This window comes from Ursus arctos, unplaced genomic scaffold (genome assembly GCF_023065955.2).
Source record: "Ursus arctos isolate Adak ecotype North America unplaced genomic scaffold, UrsArc2.0 scaffold_6, whole genome shotgun sequence".
NCBI classification, from domain to species: Eukaryota; Metazoa; Chordata; class Mammalia; order Carnivora; family Ursidae; genus Ursus; species Ursus arctos.
The window spans coordinates 65,388,296-65,408,585 of NW_026623078.1; the positions used below are offsets into that span (position 1 = coordinate 65,388,296).

The 20,290-nt window shown below is 37.9% G+C and overlaps 1 protein-coding gene across 6 annotated transcripts in view; it reads right to left on the reverse strand.

The window, feature by feature from the left end:
• The window catches only part of RAD21 (RAD21 cohesin complex component), a 94,325-nt gene that overhangs the window by 13,102 nt on the left and 60,933 nt on the right, over positions 1–20,290 (reverse strand). The window contains exons 1-5 of one of the 6 annotated variants that reach the window (XM_057307715.1): positions 14,349–14,575; positions 7,781–7,824; positions 7,451–7,625; positions 2,754–2,883; positions 651–750 (exon numbers count right to left, since the gene is read on the reverse strand). In XM_057307715.1, the coding sequence (XP_057163698.1) occupies positions 651–750; positions 2,754–2,883; positions 7,451–7,594 (374 nt within the window). In that variant the 5' untranslated portion in view covers positions 7,595–7,625; positions 7,781–7,824; positions 14,349–14,575. Of the gene's footprint in view, positions 1–650; positions 751–2,753; positions 2,884–7,450; positions 7,626–7,780; positions 7,825–8,785; positions 9,247–14,270; positions 14,596–14,687; positions 15,020–20,290 lie in introns of those variants that run through there. The other 5 variants (XM_026495534.4, XM_044382628.3, XM_026495535.4 and 2 more) reach the window with 5 other exon arrangements.

The following is a 20,290-nucleotide window of genomic DNA, read 5'->3' on the forward strand; positions in this document are numbered from 1 at the left end:
TTAAGCAGCAGAGAAATTTGTCGTCCCTAAAAATGGGGCTTGGTGTAAAGGGTTTCTTGGTTGTCAGTTGTGCTACTAAATCACACAGGAAGTTAGAGGCACATTCCCTGTCATGGTAAAGACAGCTGAATTTTGAGGACTTGAGAAAAGGGAAACACACTACACTATTCTGCTGTAATAGCCATCTCTGTACAACCTTCCCCTCTTAAACGTATGTTGCGACACGATCTTTTCTTTCTCTTGAAAGAGTTATCTATATTTAAAAAAAAAAGAGAAACTGTGGCTGAGTATAGCCTGGCAAAGATGATAACCAGTAGATGACTTTATTATGTCCAAAGAAAAATCATGAAGCAATAGTTCATATTCACTGATATCATTATATAAAGCAGACACCTGGAAAACTGTTTAGTTTACACAAGCTTTGGCCTAAGCACATCAGAATTCTCCCATCTTAGCTTTGTTAAAGTTGGTATCTATACAACTTTCTAGGTTATATGTTTCATATTTATACACTATCCTAATTGAAAGCATATGCATTTTAACCTCATGTTAACTTGATGACAAGATGTTCCAAGGAAAACTGTATGTTTGATACTAGTAACGTTATTTGTATACCAAGCTGACAATTAAAAGAGGGAGGAGGGACATACTCTAAGTCAGGCAGTGGCTGATCAAAGTCATGAAATTCTTCAGGTAAGGTAATAGCATTGTAAGCAGCTTCTCGATTTTCCTCAGGCAGGTCAACAACACCTGGAAAAGAAATGGTAAGCTTGAAGGCCTAACGGTTATACCACAGATTATCTAAAGACCAAAGTAAGGTAAAGTCAGTATAATTTCCTAAGGTTACAGTCTAAAAAGATTGATAATATATGCGAAGTACCACTGAAGCCCAAGTACTTTTGTTTTTCTATAATCATAAGCCAAACTACTTTCCAAAAACAAAGTCAAAGCACCACCTATGCATTAAGGGGATGTCTTTAAAAGGACATATCAACAAATAAATATTAATAACCGTTTTCTCAATAAACATGAAATTTATAAGGGGAACGAATGCAAAGGAGCACCCTATTAAAGAGGAGTTGGTTATTTTAGGGTAAGATTACATTATTTTAATTATTTATATTCTTCAAGTGGTCTATACTAAAAATGCATTGTTTTTAAAGGCAAAAATAAACAAAAAGCACGGTTATTTAAGCAAAATGCAATTAGCACCCATATGTTAGAAATTATTCAAGTATCACAGCCTCTGCCTAAACATCTTTGGTTTTTGTTTTGTTTCAAGTTTTTATTTAAATTCCAGTTAGTTAATATATAGTGTAATACTAGTTTTAGGAGAATTTAGTGATTCATCACTTACATATAACACTTACATCTAAAAAGTGCCCACCTTAATACCCATCACCCATTTAGCTGACCCCCCCCCACCCCCACCTCCCATCCAGCAACCTTGATGTTTGTTCTTTATAGTTAAGTGTCTCTTATGGTTTGCCTCCCTTTTCTTTCCTTTCTGTTCACCTGCTTCGTTTCTTAAATTCCACATGAGTGACATCATATGGTATTTCCCTTTCTCTGACTTATTTTGCTTAGCATAAGCTAGCTAACACTCTAGCTAGCTCCATCCGTGTCATTGCAAATGGCAAGATTTCATTCTTTTTGATGGCTGAATACTTGATTGTGTATGTTTGTGTACACACACCCCTCCCCCCCAACATCATCTTTATCCATTCATCAACGGACATTTGGGCTCTTTCCATACTTTGGCTATTATAGGTAATGCCGCCATAAACACTGGGGTGCATGTACCCCTTCGAATTAAGTGTTTTTGTATCCTTTGGGTAAGTTCCTAGTACTGCAACTGCTGGATCATAAGGTAGTTCTTTAATTTTTGAAGAACTTCCATACTGTTCTCCAGAGTGGCTGTACCAGTTTGCATTCCCACCAACAGTGTAAGAGGGTTCAAGAGGGTTCCCCTTTCTCCACAACCTTGCCAACATCTGTTGTTCCCTGTGTTGTTCATTTTAGCCATTCTGACATGTGTGAAGTGATATCTCATTGTAGTTTTGATTTGTATTTCCCTGATGAGTGATATTAACCATCTTTTCATGTGTCAGTTAGCCATCTGTATAAACATCTTATTTTTAAATAAAATCTTAGATCTCAAAATCTTCACTGTTCATATATTAAAATAAAGTACTAAAACATAGCCGCTGCAGAAACTACTGTATAAGGCATCTCTCCTATACACTATTTTAATTACAATAAACTTTCATCAGTGCTTTAAAAAATTATAAAGTGATACATGAATTCAGATAAATACCAGTTATTACCTATGGAAATTTGGTTCCTAGAGTCCAGCTTTAGAATCAATCATTACCTAAGCTCAAACAACAAAAAACTATAGAAAACATTTAATAAAAGTCTCAAGTTAAAAGTGAATTTTAAGAATATGCTAAAATTATTCAGAAAAAAATTTTAAACCCTAAGATTTTCTTTTCTGAGCTACATTAAAAAAAAAATCATGTAATAGTTTTCAACTTTTCGACTCTTCAGTTCTATAAAAGCTGATGAAAAGGGGTTAAAAAAAGAAGTGATTGTCATAATTCCAAATGAATGACAGATGTGGGTTTCTTCCCTTGAACCACTGCCTCGTCAAGCCTTGCCCTATTTTTGAAGGGATCTAGAATATATGTTTTGCAGTTTTTCACACTACATAAAACTCCAAGGTTTAAAAAAAAATAATAAGGCAACGATACCTGGCCGAAAAGCCATCTTTATCTTAATGAATGCTTCATTACAGTCTGCAAGGAGGTATTTGGCTTTTCTGTGATAGATACGAACTACTCCCAGTAAGAGGTGTCCTGATGTTCGGAGTGCCATCTTCACCTATGAGCAAAACATTAATATTAATCTAATTTATAAAGTTAATTTTTTGGTTTTAGAGGTAATCATACTTCAAAAGCTTGTATTCTGTGCAATTTATAGGCAGCTTTTACTTTATCATTTATGTGAAGTTTCTTAATAATCACTTATATTTTATTCATGCCTTTACCTGTAAATCCTGGGTATCCGCAAAGAACACACCAGTAGTAATTCATTAGTTAACATAGATATGAAGGTAGCTATGAAGCAGGTAGTAAAGTACTCCACAGATCGCTGTCACAAGCACATTAAGGAATATGGAGCACTTTTGGGTTGCCAATCTGTAGCTCTTGCTCCTTGCTGGCTAACTGAACTCTGATTATGTTTGGGAAGTGAACGTCCCCAGCCTTCAAGAACTAACTCATTCCTCTCTGCTAATGCTTCTTGAGTGGGCACAAAACCCAGTTCGACCAACAAGAAAAACGAGTGAAGTCAGTTTCTGAGAGAGATTTTCCCAATAAAAGAAGAACGCCTGCCTCTTTCTTCTCCCTTCCTGTGTTGTGAGCAGATGGGTTTGGAGCTGCTTGTAGTCACGAGGCCGTAAGTATAAGGACAAGAAACCAACACAAGATTGGTGAGTCCTGGGTGGCTCAGTCAGTTGCGCATCCAACTCTCAATTTTGGCTCAGGTCATGATCTCAGGATTCTGGGATTGAGCCCTGCATGGGGCTTATGCTCAGTGCAGAGTCTGCTTGGGGCTCTCTCTCCCTCTTCCTCTGCACCCCCTCCAAATAAATAAATAAATCTTTAAAAGGAAAAATAATTGGTGAGTCTTTTAGATGAATGACATCACTGAACTGCTCAACTAATCCTAAATCTTCCTATTTCTAAACTTCTAGTGAAGTAAGACTGTTAATTTCCTTATTGTTTAAGCCACTTTTCACTGAGTTTTATCAGTTGACTGGAAGGCAAACAAACTAATAAAGGATAATGGTAACCCATCTATTTTCACAAGAAAATATACTCCTCTGCCTGTTTTTTTCAAGGTAGATTTCAATCAACACTTATGTGGGATCCACTGTGTGAGATGCATTTGTTGGGAAAAGAAAGAAAAGCAAGCATCCAATCTAAATAGAATGATTAAAAATTCCTCTGGCTATAATATGGAAAAATTTTTGAGAACAAAACAACATGAACTCAAACTTTCCCAGACTATTTTCCAAATCATACCAAATTCTAAAGTAGCAAATAAAGTTGTTCATCATTTGCTTAAGTTATGATTAATATGTTACTTATAAAATAAAACACTATCTTTAAGTTATATGTGTACTGTCAAAACAGCGGCCTAGGATTCTATTTGTAATGACTCTCAGGCTCTACATTTATGGCAAATTCACATGACTTACAGCACAAATTATGAAATTTACTGCTCTAAATTCTTAGCTATCTAAAATTATAAATTTGTGATCAAATCTAGACTTACTTATATGAAAAATCCTTGATATGAAAAGTAATACCCAATTAAAACACTGCAACTAATGGAAAAAGAGAATCTACTTTTATGATGTGGTTTTAGGAAATTTAAAATACTGACTACACCCTCACTTTAAGAAAGGAGGAGGGGTTTAAAACCCTTTGCGTGCCATTATCTTGTAAAGGATTAGCAACTTTGAAAAAAGGTGTTGTTGTTTGGGCAAAAGCTTTCTTTGTATATTAGTTTGGTTCAGAGTTTAACATAGGAGTAGGTAAAATGAAGTATGGCATTTTTGTTGAGCTCGCTCGTGTTAAGAATGTAGGTGTAATAAGGAACACAGGCTACATACCCAGAAAAAGCTCTAGAGATTACCAGTGGCTGTTCCAATGGAGGGGTGGGGGTAGGAGGGGCAGAAGGCACGCAGCTGCAACTGAGCTATACGTCTGACACTTGTTTAAACAACCAAACCAACATTTACCCATAACAAGAACTGCACACCAAGATCAAACATTAGAAATTTTCAGGTCAGTTCACTCTGTGGAAGTATCTTTATATTTTATCAAAATAAAACAAGATCAATCAAATAACCCACTTAGAAATAGTTTTTAAAATAAGTTATTCTTTCTCTCACACACAGTCCAGTCTTTTACATTATTCCTGAACCGTGTGCCTACATACTTTCATGTATCAGATGGTCTTGTACTCTTTTGTAGCCTCCCTAATAGGGTACAAAGTACTCTGCACATACTATGAAAAAATTTGTTATCCTTTTAAGCCAAATCACCCTCAATATGTTTGTAGGTATTAAAGATTAGCCACACATATTAATTTCAAAAAAACAGCTCAACTTCTCCTTTTTCCATTTACTTACCTTAGTAAGCATTTCTATAAAAAGTAGAAAACATCAGTCTCATACAATTCGACCAGCAGTGCAAACTGGTACTATCTCCCCACGGAGCAAACTATGAACGCATATTAGAAATCTTTAAGTGTATATCACCCGGCCCATCAATTATATTCCTAAACGTCAACATTAAGGAAAAATTTACAGATGTGTACAAAGATCACTGAACATGAAGCTTCTCTATGCAATACTGGTTTTGATGTATTCTAAACTCCCATAAAAATTAATTCAAAAAAGACACAGATGTGAACAAAATATTTTGCAAGCAATGTTTATTCAATGGTTACTTTTTAAAAAGAGGAAAGTAAACCTGTAGTTCTACTACCCAGAGAGATCTTTGTTATTTTAATACACTGTACAGGGCCAGAGGAATTAAAATTCAAGAAATTAGTAAAAAATATAGATTATCCAAAAAAGAGACTGGTAAAATAAATCACGTACAATCAAAACAATGAATTACAGGTCCATAATCCTTTATCTTAAATCCTACAGGCCAAGTGTGTTTTGGAATTCAGAGCTTTGTGGTCATAAAGATAACATTCAGCATATGATATATATTAAGACATTCCCAGCAGCATCTATTTAGAGCAGTTTCTAATAATCATATACGTTAGTGATTCTATAGTGAATACACAAGTGACCTTACTTCAGTTTCTGTCAAGTCTGTCCCCATTTTTTGTACTTAAATTCTGTGGATAAGAGACTATGACGCTGTATAATGCAACATTAAAAATGATGATAAAGCTATGAAGAGCTTTTCCTGAATGCAGACTTGTTATAAAACATATAATTCAGTTGCGTACACATATAATGAGAAAAATTATGCGTAAAAACATGCACACGTTTTAGAAGGCATACCAAAACACTAAAGGCTTCTCTAGGTGATAGGACTAGAGATCACCTATTTTGCTGTTTGTAAAGTTTTTATTTTAATATTGTCTTAGAAATAACATGATAGAAATGTCCTTAACCATAATAAAATCCACCAGCTGTAACTCTAAAACCAGCCAAAATTCCACAGACAGATGGAAATTTTATAATTTAGCTCTAATTACAAATACTAACTTTCACTTTTTCACCTAGAACATATTCTTTCGCACATGACTTTTCTGAACAAGTATCTTCCAGATCCCAAGTTTATTCCTTTGAGATTCCCTAGCTCTTTCAGCAATAAGGAACTACTCTTATTTAACCAACTATGGCAGCCAGCAGCGTCCAAACTGCCAATTCTAAGAGTAGCTACCAATGCTGTTCCAGACAGCTATGATCTGGAACGTTTTCTCCACAGGAAAATGGGTGCATGTATGTGTTAATACAAAGTCCAGGAAAGGACCTTTAAAACACAGACGTTTAATATATATATACAGATACATATAAAGGACTTTTCCTTTGAGATTAGTCCTTATACATTTTTGAAATCAATGTATCTGTTTTTCAATGAAGTACTAATGATGTTAATAGATGTAATTGTGTCTGTGTGTTCTGAAGTCCTTTCTTGGCAACACAAAAACCCTGGATTACTTCCAGTTACACTATTTGTGAAATCCAAGGGTGGAAACACTGCTTCAGAACAGTTTCAGAGGATGTCAATTAAAGCTCCTCTAGGCACAGAGAAGTAAACAAGGCAGGTAAGGAAAGGACTTTCATGAGGCTTCCATTCTAGTGGGAGACACAGTAATTAAATATTTAGGAGAAGAGCACGCAAGTATAAAAGTTTTTGAGATAGGAAAAAAGCTGAGTATCTTCAAGAAAGAGCAAAAAGCTGGGTATTTTCAAGAAACAGCAAGTAGGCCTGTGGAGCTAAGGAGGAACAAGCGTTATGAACACTGGTTACTAGGTGGGTAAGACAATTAGATCTGATCCCTACAACCTTTCCCAATTAATGGATCCTTTTTTCGAATATTTTGTAAATTCCCAAATTAGAAACATTTATATACATATTTAAGTACAAAAACATCTAGAAGGATAAATACAAAATATTTGGATACTGCCTGACTTCATACTTACTTACCTACCATGAAAACTGGCAAATGAAAGTATATGTGCACTAACAGGATTTTTAAAGGGAATAACATACCAAACTGGAACTATGGATAATCTACAAATTTTTCTTTGCCTCCAATATACACAGATGTCAACCTAAAATTCTACAAATTTCTACGTATCAATAAACAATCAACAAAGTGAACAAAAATACACCGACATCAAACATACCTTTGGTGAGATGATACTCTCCACACTGCTCTCTAAATTACACTCAAACACATGGGCTTTGGTTAGCTTCTTATCCCAATGGGCCGCTAGCCAAATTTTGGCCAGAGGCCCTCTCTTACTGAGGACAAAATGTGCGTAGAACATTGTTCCGGCTGCTTATGAAACAGGAGGAAACCTGAAAGGGAAAAAAAGTTAATATAAATACCGTATGAAAACAAAGATTCAATCAAGACATATAAGAAATCTGAAAATAGTTTCCACTTCTTTTCAGTATGAGAACTATGAAAGGTTTGAGTAAAGTACAATACACATTAAAAAAAAAACACCCACCTATTGCTTAGTTCTGAGAGGGCAAGACCTCAAAATTTTAAGAGCTGAAGAGAAGGGACAAAAGAGCCAAATCACTTTCATATTCCAAATAAAACTGCCAGGGTTTTGTTTTGTTTTTTAGTAAAAATTGTCACCAGAAAACTCTTGTTCATTTTGAAGTTCCATCAAGTGTTCATCGCATTCCTATCCTGATTACGGACTGTGGAGTCTGATTCTGACCAAAAGCTAGGTAACATATTCTTCATCCAAGAAAAGTATGTCCAAGAAGAAAAACACTCAGGCACAGATATTAATTAATGTGTAAATTTCCATTTTTTAGAACCCCATTAACAACTGATACTCAGCTAGATGCTTTATATAATAACCACTATCTCGTGACAAGCACTGTGATAATAAGCATTTCATATTGCACCAAATAAAGATAAACAGGAGGGTTGGTCCCATTTTACAGATGAGTAGTTTAGAAAAACTGAGGCTTAAAAAGTATTTTATCTCTATCTATATATAGATATATATATAGTTTTCCCAACTCAGGAATTCGAAAAGCACTTGTCCAGTTATAATTTAAATACTGTATTCAGGACAATGACATAATGTAACATTTATCTTATGACTAAAGAAGCCTTAGTAGAAATACAAGTGTTATTCACATTTTATTTTTCTTTCAACAAGCTATGTATAAATATATGGGGGAAAAAAGTAGCTTAAAAACCCCAGGTTGGAGAGTATGTTATCTGTCCATGTTTCCTATGTTTCCTGTGTTGACAGTTTCCTTATATTATTTATTTTCCCTCTTTTTTACGTAAGATTTAAAAAATCTACCTTGCCAGATGATTTTTTTTCTAAAATGCCCAGGACTAGATGATATATGTCATGTTTTTACAAAAACAAACTCAAGCACATCTGTAGCACGTGAAAAGTAAACATTTTAAAAAACATTTTTGATCTTGAAATAATTATAGATTCATACGAGTCTCAGAAATAGTACAGAGAGGTCCCACTTACCCTTTTCCAGTTTCCCCCAATGGTGACATCTTACATAGAGTATCAAAACCAGGACAGTGACATTGGTACATGTGTATGTATAATTCTATGCCATTTTATCACATGTGCAGATTTGTGTAACCACCACTGTGAGGGAATAAAATGCAAAACTAATTCATCAACACAAAGCTCTCTCCTATCCTTTGAAATTGTCACACCCATTTTGTCATATTGAGAATGTTATATGAATGGAATCATACAGTATGTGACCTTTTGGATTCAGCCATTTAACACTCTTTGAAATCCACCCAAATTATTGCATGTATCAATAGTATGTTCCTTTTCATCACGGACTAGCATTCCATGAGATGGACATACCACTATTTGCTTTGTCGATCACCTATTGAAAGATATTTGGCTGTTTCCAGCTTGAGGCTGTTTCAAATAAAGCTGCTATAAATCTACGTATATAAACTTATAGTGAACAGAGTTTTCATTTCTCTGGGACAAATGTCCTGACATATGACTGTTGGGTAGCATGATAAGTGACAGTTTAGTTTTAAAAGAAACTTTAACATAATGCCTGTCAAAATCCTAGTGAGTTTTCTTTATAGCCATTCACAAGATTTTTGTAAAATTTATATGGAAAGGCAAAGGAATGGGAATAGGTAAATTTTTTTTTTAAAGAATATAGTGGGATGAATTTGTCTAGCCAATTTTAAGATTTACATAGCTACAACAGTCAACGTTGTTTGGCAGACAGAAAAACATACAGATCAACGAAATAGGACAGGGAACCCACAAATCCACATAAATAAGTCCAAATGATTTTTCACAAAGATGAAGAAGCTTGGCACAGGGGAAAGGATAGTCTTTTCAAAAATAATGCTTGGGTGATTGGACATCATCCACAAGGGGGGAAAAAGAATCTTGATCCTCACACATTATATAAAAAGTAATTCAAAATAAATCACAGACTTAAATGTAAAAGTTTAAAATTTTTAGAAAAAACCAGAGGGAAAAAACTTTGGTATACCTAAATGTTGGTAAATATATCTATTTTTTTTTTTTGAGAGAGAGAAAGAGACAGAGCGCGCATTATTTTTTGAGAGAGAAAGAAAGAGACAGAGCTCACACAAATGGGGAGCAGCAGCAGGAGAGGGAGAAGCAGACTCCCTGCTAAGTAGGTCCCTGGAATCATGACATGAGGCAGACACTTAACTGACTGAGCCACCCAGGCGCCCAGTAAGAGTTTTTACACAGGACACCAAAAACATGTCCCACAAAGGGGAAAAAAAAATGAATTGACCTTTATCAAATTAAGAAATTCTGTTCTATGAAAGAGCTCACCGAGAATGTAAAGTACAAAATGGGAAAAAATTTTGAAAATGACATATCTGACAGGGACCTGGATCCAGAATAAAGAATTCTAAAAACTCAAGTAAAAAAATCTAATTAGAAAATGAGCAAAAGAAATTTTACAGAAAAGGACATACGGCAAATAAGAACAAGAAAAGATGTTCACCATCACCATTCATTAAGAAAATGCAAATTTAGACCCATGAGAGATGACTGCACATCTACTGAAAGACCTAAAATAAAAAATAATGGCAACACCAAAGCCCAGTGAGGATATACAGAAGCTTCATCCCTTATACACTGCTAGTGGGAATAAAAATTCCTTTTTGAATTAGCTTAAAAAAATCCAAAGTAAAACTGAATTTTCATGTTTTTACAGAGACTGTAAATTTTAGAATGAGAATTTTGCTTACTGTACTTTTAATTAAAAACTGTGCCCATTCTTTCCAGTGATGTACAGAAACTATTACTTAAACATATCAGAGGCAAGAGACTTAATGACTGTCAAAAATGTTTGAAAGGGTGGAGGGTGGTAATTCAGTCAGGTTTGCCTCCTCTCCATTTTCCATCACTTAATAGCAAACGGTCCTGAAATTCTCATTTGCTGAACCAGATGTTCCCAGTGGATCATTAATGTACATCAGGAAAGTTGTCTCCAAAGGAAAAAAAAAAAAACAGGCTTCATCAATTGCCCAATGTTGTGAACTCTTTCTCTCAAATGTGAAGTTAAGAAAAGAACTAAGGAATACGAAACTAGGAAGAATTCAGATCAAACACTCTAAGGTAGAAGAATTAAATAATAACACCTCAAGTGTATCTCATATCCTGCTCAGCAGTATTTTATAGTTCAAAATATGCTTCCCATAATTAATGAACCTATGTTGCAAAGCAGTGCTTTTACTTCAAGCCTAAATGTTAGTGTGAAAATTAAGTTGCATCTACAACACTATAAAGTCTACAGGATTTTGTAGAAATTCAATATGGCAGTGTGTTCTTAGAAATACAGTCACTGTCATACACGTGAAGTCCCAAGTTTTACTGCAGAACATAGCTGTGTTCCAAATAAAAATCTCCTTAATATTTAGCGCTTAGAACACTGCCTGCCTCATGTCAACTACTAAATATGTGCTTAATGAATAAGGAAATGAGATACACCAAGTGATCTCATAATTGACACATGTAAAAAATTCTGGAGATTTTAGAAATTAAAACTACTGGTGCTTTTCAACAGGTGTCAGTAGCTCATGGCCAGGACTTAAGCTCCGGTCAGAGTACCATGCCTAAAATATCCCAGCTATGCAGAGGCAGAGATTCCTAAATAGATGCTTTCTTGGCACGGGACGGGGGTAAGTAAAGCAGAGTGGTGCTAAAATTAATCTGGGAAACAATTAGCAAGAGGAAATCACCCTAATAACTAAAGGAAGCCTGAAGCACTGTGGTGGATCAACTACTGGCTTATATCTAAAGAAGGAGAAAGTGTAATCATTGCTTTTAAACAATCTTTTTCCTTAGTATTACTATACTTTAACCAATCTTAAAAAAAGAAGTCGATTAATCTCTGTAGATTCTGAATTTCTGTAGATCTCTGTTAATCCTTTGCAAAAGATCTTAGCATAAAGCCTACATTTGGTCCCAGAGCACAGCTTAGCAATTTCATGATTTCTCATTTTTTTCCTAAAGCAGCAAACTTTTTTCAATATATCCTAAAAAGTAACTTCATGTTTTTACAATATGAATTATGGTATTTTACTCATCTGTTAGAAAACAGGGCAGGACAATGGTTGTATAAATTGGTATGACCTCTTTGAAGGGCAGTTTGCAAACATCTTATGAAAATCTCAAACATTCATACTTTCAAACCAGAAATTGCACTTCCAGTAATAATGCCAAAGATATACTTGGAGATGTAAAATATCAGTAACAAAAATCTTAAAAAATCTCACTAAGATCTAAGAATTTTGTGTGTCCATCTTCATGACAGCCGTATGAGGTAAGTACTGGCCCATTTTACAGACTAGAAAACGAGAGAAAAGGAGAGGACAATGTGCCAAAGGTCACTAGCATTTAGTGCACGTAGGAACTTGAATTTCAGAGCCCACACTTCTAACTGCAATACTGCGTTGCCCTGCCAGCATGACTTTTAATGGCAAAATATGAGAAATAACTTACCTAGCTGCTAATTAGCGACTTTTAATAAATACAGCCATATAACAATTCCATGTGGCCTTAAACAATGATACACATATATGTATTTAAAATAAAGGGAGGGCTCTAATATATATGTAATGCACTTGCATAAAATATCTGTGGCTTACAGATGAAAATGATGACACCGGTTACCTTTGGAAAGTGGGTCTGCTGGGAAAGTGAGACCTACCTTTTCATACTGCTTTAACTCGGAACATACACAAATATCAACTACTCAAAGTAAATACTATTATACTGGAAGTCAAGACTCAATCCTGCTTTGCCATTAACTAGCAGGTTAAGGTGCTTAGTCTGTGTGGTTCATTTTCACAAACTATAAACACCTGGAAGATTGAAATTCAGGGATTTGCTAACCTTGGAAAACATCTATACCTAACTCATGTAATAATGTAATTATCTCTGGGGAGTTGGGGAGTGTCTCAAGAACAGAAGTTACTTCCAACCCTGCACACTAGAGCTCCCCACCCTTTTGGTACTAACATTCTTTAAACAAGAGTTTTACAATCAGAAGGTCCTAGACTCAAGTTCTGCTCCCTCCTTAGTTGTTTAATAAGGGTTAAAAGTTACTTAACATTTGAGTCTTAGCTTTCACATCTATAAAACGAGGATATTTACCAAACAGGATTATGAGAATGAAATAGAACAGCAAACCAACACAATCCCACTGTAGACGTAAGTAAACAGTAACTTTGAAAAAAATTTCACAGCAGAGCATAGATTATGCCTAACCAGACATCACATTTAAACAAACAACACAAAACCTTTATTTCTCAAAAATTAGAAATTTCCTCTGTGCTAAAATGTAAAAGACAAAATTTATCAGAGTATGTGTTCTAATAAACAGAAATTCATCAGGAAAGAAATAATCAGCTTTAACAATACTTTAAACATATGCCACTCAAGAAAACTTGATTCTAGAGTGTACTAATGTGCTGTCCTTATAAATAACAAAAAAATTAGGTTACACTCTGCTAATGTAATTCTAATTTTGTATAAAAAGCACTATGTCCATTAGTTATGCACTGCTGTCACCTCAACCATTTAGGAAGTGTTAAATAATTTAATCACTGGATATGGTATATGTCATCAGTGTCTTTTCAAAAATAACTGAGTTGCCTCCAACATTAAAAAAGGAAATTTAATGACTCTACAACTTAGGAAATCTCCAACCTGTCTCCAAAATTCTGCCGACTCACACAGGTCACTGGCATTTGCATTCATTTTATGAAAATAATTTTTTCCTGGAATTTAGTGATGATTCTAAACAGCATTAGGAGAACAAATATTAACTTTCGCTTGCTAAGAGAGCCGATAAACACAAGCCTTTACCAGAAAGCCTTAAAAACGCAAGCGCGTTTCTGAACGCTTAAGACAGCCTAACAAATCATAGGGTGGGCAAACCCTCCAGCGTTTCCTTCTTTCAAATTTGAAGAAGGCCGCTATATCTGGCAGCACAACTAGACAGTGTCACCCCACTCCATCACAACGGATTAATCGCAAAGCCTTTCCCGGCGAGCAAAAAGACGTCAACCATTTGTCAGAAACACACACCTTCTTCCCAAAGCGTCTCTATATCAGTATCAAAACACTCAAGATCCCTAATCATTAGAAAAGTCGGGGGGGGGGGGACACCAATTATGCTAATTTCCTAAGAATCAGAAGCAACTTCCCTTGGTCGGGTTTTCTATTGGTCTGTCCAATATGTAATATGCCCAACGTAAAATTTTTCCTTTAAAAAAGGGGAGGGGGAGCAGCAGCAGTCCCTGGCGAGGGGCCCGCCGCCGTGGTGCGGCCCCACAGCGCCCGCGAAGGGAAGGCCCGCACGTCTCCACCTCAGAACCCAAGCTCGGCGAACGGTTGATGCCCCTTCGAGCTGCCATCGCGGGCGCCAACCCGCTGCCGCCTCCCGCCCCGCGTCTTCCTAGACAGCCATTTTTACCGGAGTAGGCGGCCCAGTCCCCAGAGCGGGCTCGTTCAAACCTCCGCCTCTCCCTCCGCGGCGCAGGGTTTCCTCTACCTTCTCCGGGAGATGCGGCTCCCGTGGGACTGGCGGAGTAACGGCTTTCTCGGCCTTGGAACGGACCAGAACCATTTGTTACCAAACAAGCGATAATGCGCGCCCAGGCTGCGCGGGTCCTGGCCGAGGGCGGGCCCGGGGGAAGAGGCCTGGGCGGGCGGCGCTGCCGTTCCGGAGCTCGGAGGGTGGCAGCACGGCCACTGTCCCGGGGCGCTGCGAGTGCTCTTCTCCCTCGCTTCCCCCGCCCCCCCCCCGAGTCCGGCTCCTAGACGGCAAGACGGCAGGGAAGCGGTAGGCGGAGGGAGCCCGAGGATAAGTGGGGCTGGCCGAGTATCTTACCTTGCTCTCCGCCGGGAGCTGGGCGGGCTGGGTGGCCTGGGGAGGGGAAAAGGGTCGGGGGAGGGGGCGGGGAAAGGGGGGGAGCCCCTGTGAGGTGTAGCTTCGGAACAGCTCCCGCCGCCGCCACAGCCACCGCCTCCTTTCCGATTCACTCAAACAAACAAGATGGCTGCCGTTACGCCGCGGCTCTTCCTGCCGCCCAAATCCTCGGTTCAAATCGGCAGGATGTTTACGGTCAAAATGGTATCTATGCGCCTGCGCAGCCTGCCTAAGCCCTAGAAGCAGCGACGCAGGCGCAGTGACCATTTCCTTTTCTTTGGACCCCGCCCTCTGGTTGTGCAGCCCCCGAACTGAGCAAGCGCAGAGGTGATTCTCTTGCTAGAGGGTCTTCACGCGTTGCGGACCTGGCAGAGAGCGCACGCGCAGTGCTTGGTGGTGGCGTGAATATCTGGGTTTACCGTTATTCTTATGCTTGTTTTAGAGGGAATAGTTGTTGTTGTGCAGCTTTGTTTGCCATGACACAAAAAATCATTTTAATGTTTCCGTAGTGACGAAGGTAACATGAAAACCTTAAACAAGCTCCATAAAATCTAGGGGTTCATTGAGTCAACCTATATTTATAGATGGTCTTCTCCGAACCATATATTGTGATAGCTAAGGTCTGGGGCATAATGATGCATACGAAAGAGACAGTACCTGCCTTCATGAAGTTTTTGGTATATCTAGGGAGGAATCTTTAGAAATACTTGTCACACACACACACACACACACACACACACAAAGGCGAATGTACAAGGAGACCCAAAAGTAGGGAAGTTGGGAGTGGAAATGAAGGTCTTCCTGGAGGAATTGATGTGGAGCTGGGATGTGGAGGTTGAGTTCCCAAGAAGAGAAAACAGCATGTGCAAAAGTCCCATGGCAGTAGACAACAAGATAAGGATAGAGGGAAAAAAAAAGTCATGTGTCTGGACACTAACGGAGGCTTCTTCATTTTAGAAAGACCATCCAGGCATATTGGAGAGGACTAGAGTAAATGTCCAGGTGTAATTTGTATTCGTTTGTGGGTTTTTTAAAAGGTAATAAAACCAACAGGAATTGGCAACTGATTCCCTAGGAGGTTGTGGTAGAGGGAGTTGCAAAGATAATTCCTCTGGTTTGGGACTGACTTGCAAGGATTAGATGGACAGGATTGGGGAACCATACACTGAGACAGAGCAGATGGAGGAGGATTATACGAAGGTTAGTTTTGTTTTGTTTGTTGTCTATCCCACCATCATGTTTCCATTCTCTCAGTGGCCTCCTTAACTGGTCTCTCCACTTCCACTCTTGACTTCTTTCAATTAATCACTTCCCGGCAATGCAGCCTAAAGAACCTTTGCAAAACACATGTCTAATCACTCCCCTCCCCTTCTAAAAACTCTTCTATAGCTTTTAGGCTATTACCCAGAATACTTGATGAGGCCCCTGCCTCCTGCTCTAGCTTCCTCTGCTGCCTGTTCCCTTGCTTTCTGACTGTGCTCCAGTCACTTCACTTTTTAAATCATCAAATGCACTGTGAGCACTTCTGCCTCCAGATTTTTGCACTGGCTGTTCCCTGTGCTTAAAACAGTCTTGCATAGCCATCCCCTCCCCTTGGTCTAATTCTTAATCTTCCACATCTTAGTTCCACAGTCACTTCCTCAACAGAGTCTTTCCTGATCCTCTGTATTATTTAGGGTAATGCTATTACTACAAAATAGATCTCCCTCCGCACCCAAAATTTCAGGGCTTTACAAGATGGCCCTGCCAATTACTGCCCGGATGGGGATAATTTCATGATTTTTGAAAGAATTAAATGAGATCATGTATAGAAAGTACACAGCATAATGCTTGGAACTGAGTAATTACTCAGTAAACTATGGCTATTATTCTTGTTCCTTCTACTTTCTTAGCAATGGAATAGCCAGCAAGGTAGGGCAAATATTTATCAGATATCCAACTTTTAAGAACATTGAAAATACCTGGATGTGTTAAATATCCCTCTTAACTATACTTGCTCTATGCCCATTTTGTGATCCTTATTTAAAAATTTATCTCCCTCTCCCCCTCTCTCCTCTTTTTTCTCTCCCTCTTTCTCTCTTCCCCTCCCTCTCTCCCTCCAGTACTGAATTCCCAAGGTACTATCACTTCTTTTCTCTGGAACTATTTTTATTCCTATCTATTAGATCTCCACCCAAGTCCACCTTCCCTTTCGTGGATTTTATATAGTTTTTTCACATACAACCCTAGCTGCCTAAATCTGCTGGATTTGATTTTTTTTAAGATTTTATTTATTTATTCGACAGAGATAGAGACAGCCAGCGAGAGAGGGAACACAAGCAGGGGGAGTGGGAGAGGAAGAAGCAGGCTCCCAGTGGAGGAGCCTGATGTGGGGCTCGATCCCATAACGCCGGGATCACGCCCTGAGCCGAAGGCAGACGCTTAACCGCTGTGCCACCCCTGGATTTGATTCTTTTGAACAAGGTATATGTTCTGTTATGGCTCAAAGTCCCATCCTATCAACATACTCATTCATCTCCTTGTACTAAAATGTCAAGTTAGCCTTTCTTGTTACAGAAGTTAGCTGTAGTGAACATCTCCTTTACCTGGAAATACTTATTTGATGAATCTGCATATGTTAATTTTAATAATTGTAAATTTGTTTGACTAAAACCATGACAGGACTGATTTAAATTATAGCTTTAAGGGGGCGCCTGGGTAGCACAGTTGTTAAGCGTCTGCCTTTGGCTCAGGGCGTGATCCTGGCGTTCTGGGATCGAGTCCCACATCGGGCTCCTCCGCTGGGAGCCTGATTCTTCCTCTCCCACTCCCCTGCTGTGTTCCCTCTCTCGCTGGCTGTCTCTCTGTCACATAAGTAAATAAAATCTTTAAAAAAATTATAGCTTTAATCTTCCTTTAGTTGAAAATGGTCGGCGTTTCTTTTCTGACTACTTAGTTGATAACTTCTCTGATTTGGGACAATCACTGTCTGAAGAACTAGATGCTGCCACCATCCTGAGTATGTTTATGAAAGCAGCTGTCTTCTTTCTGTCTTATTTCACAATGACATGCACACACCCATGCACACACACACAACTGAGACTTAACGTGAAATAAAAACTGTTACAGAAAAAGATGACCACCTGATAGTGGCAGAGTTACTCAAGATTGACACACAATGTTGTAGACTTGTTCCTCTGAATTGCCAAATTTTAAAAAGAGAATTATATATTATTTGTATATATATTAAGTAGGAGGCATTGCATTTGGAGAGAAATTAGGCAAATGGATAGATTTTCAGGAGTATTTCAACATTAGTAATGGGTTAGTATTGAATATTTTGCCCCATAATTTAAAAAAACTCTTCAAATAAAGAAAAATCAAAGTATAAAATATTTGTTGCATGAGACTTCTAAACCTCATTAAGGAAAATCCAGAAAGAGCAGATAACCTCTTTATGATGTGGGGCTAGGCAGAGAAATGGACAGAAAGTGAAAAAACAATTGTAGATTTTGGCTTTTCTTGTCAACAATATCCTTTTTCTCTCTAGAACAGACTGTAATCTTTTGATCAAAAAGGAAATGCATTTTAAGGACAATAATCCTAGCCAAAAATGTTATAATCAGACAAAGAAGTTATATAAAAAGCAGACAGATTAAGGACAAAACATTGAAATACCAATTCTTAATATGCTTAGATATTAAGTAAATGACTGGTAATGGGGTTTGAGAGAGGGTTTTGTAAATCACAGAAATGGTAGATCCTATTCATAGCCACATGCTCAGCTTTGGCCATGTGGGTTTGAGTCAGTATTGTGCTCTGGAGAGGGGCTGCAAATATCTCCGTCCAGGTGTCCTAAAGGTCTGTTCAGGCAGGTAGTGTCAGCAAAGAAGAATCACAAGGGGCCAGAACAGGCCCAGGGATCAGCAGGTCTATGGGCCAGGTGGGACTGTAAATTTGTCAAGGATTAAGGTTGAAACCAGGGAATGCTGCAGACGCAGAAGTTGGGTCAGGGTCTATGCCAATTACTTAGACTTTTCTCAGAAAGTTTCATCATGCTAACTACATTTCAATGCTGAGAGCAGTTTTAACTCTTAAGCTGGGAGTTTTTGTCAGTGATTATTTTGATGCATTTCTTCTGTTTTCAAGCCCATCATCTCTTCTGTGCATCGTGCTGCAATTTTGAGACTGGGTGTTTATTCAAAAGCAAATGGATACTGTTCCCTCTAGCCATTGCAGAATGCAGGTGTTTTTGTTGTTGTAACATGATATACTTTGTTCCTTTCATTCTGCAAAACTGCTTACTAAAAATAGTAGGGCAATTTGAAAGAAAATAAGGTTGGGTAGATCTCTTAAATTCTATACAACTAACAAAAATATTAACATCTTAATGAAATATCCTTGCAAACTTAAAAAAAGACATGTTAAATTACCATTAATCATGAAGTCATGCACTAAATATAGAACTTTTCCTAAAAAGAAAGTGAAGGTGGATTGTTGGAAGAGATGTAAGGGAAGGTAGAAGCTGCTGAGTTATGAGCAGGGGCAAAATGCACAGAGATAAACGAAACTCTAGCAGTAAGCACTTCAGAGACATAGCTTGTGGCTAAACTGAGCCAAGAGCTGACTCGAAGTGAATGGGCATCATGTATGGTCCCATGTCCTCCATGGCCTCAGCTGTGTTAATGTGCTTTGCTTTAACTTGATGGTGGCAAAAAGTTAATGTGCCGGGGAAAGGAATCATACCTGAACTAATGTAACTTCCATGTAATTTGGAAATTATTTCCGCATCTGCTAATCCTATGTGAGGAATTAACATAATATAAACTCACATTGAAAAATAACAGACTGAAATTCTTTCCCCAAAAAGGAGGCAAAAGTGAGGTCTGATATATTCATGGTGGAATGGCAGAGAGTGATGCTTGTCCAACTTTAAGAGGCTTACAACTTGGGAACTTGTGAAATTGCCGATTTGCATCTGGCAGTTTGGGGTGGGGTCCAAAATTCTTTTCTTCATTCGCCTTTCTTTTGGGCAAGCTTCCAGGTAATTCTGAGGCTGCTGGTACATGGACCACATCAAGGAACAGGATTTTTTTTTTTTTTTTTTTTTTTTTTTTTTTTTACAGAACAGACTTTGGAACTAGGTAGACCTGGGTTTACATCATGGCTCTTCCATTCAGTAGCTGTGTGACCTTCAACAAGTTGCTCAACTTCTCTGAGACTCAGTTTTCTCATCTGTAAAATCAGGCTAATTATATTTATACCCTCATGGCTGTGGTGTTCATTACCCAAGATGATCTAAAGCATCTAGCATAGTGCTTGGCACATTATTTAAACCCAGTAAATAATAGTTACTATTCTAATATTATTGTAGTTGGATCTGATAATTTTCTCCATCACTATTGATAATAGAATGAAGATCTATATTGAGTTCCATGACAAAAACTGAGAGTCACTTCCCAAATTTCCCCCTTTTCCTTTAGTTTAGCACATGGCCCCAGGTAAAACATTATATTTCCCAACCTTTCTTGCATATAGGTGTGGCCAAGTGAATATGTTCTACTCAGGGATATGTGAGTGTTCCT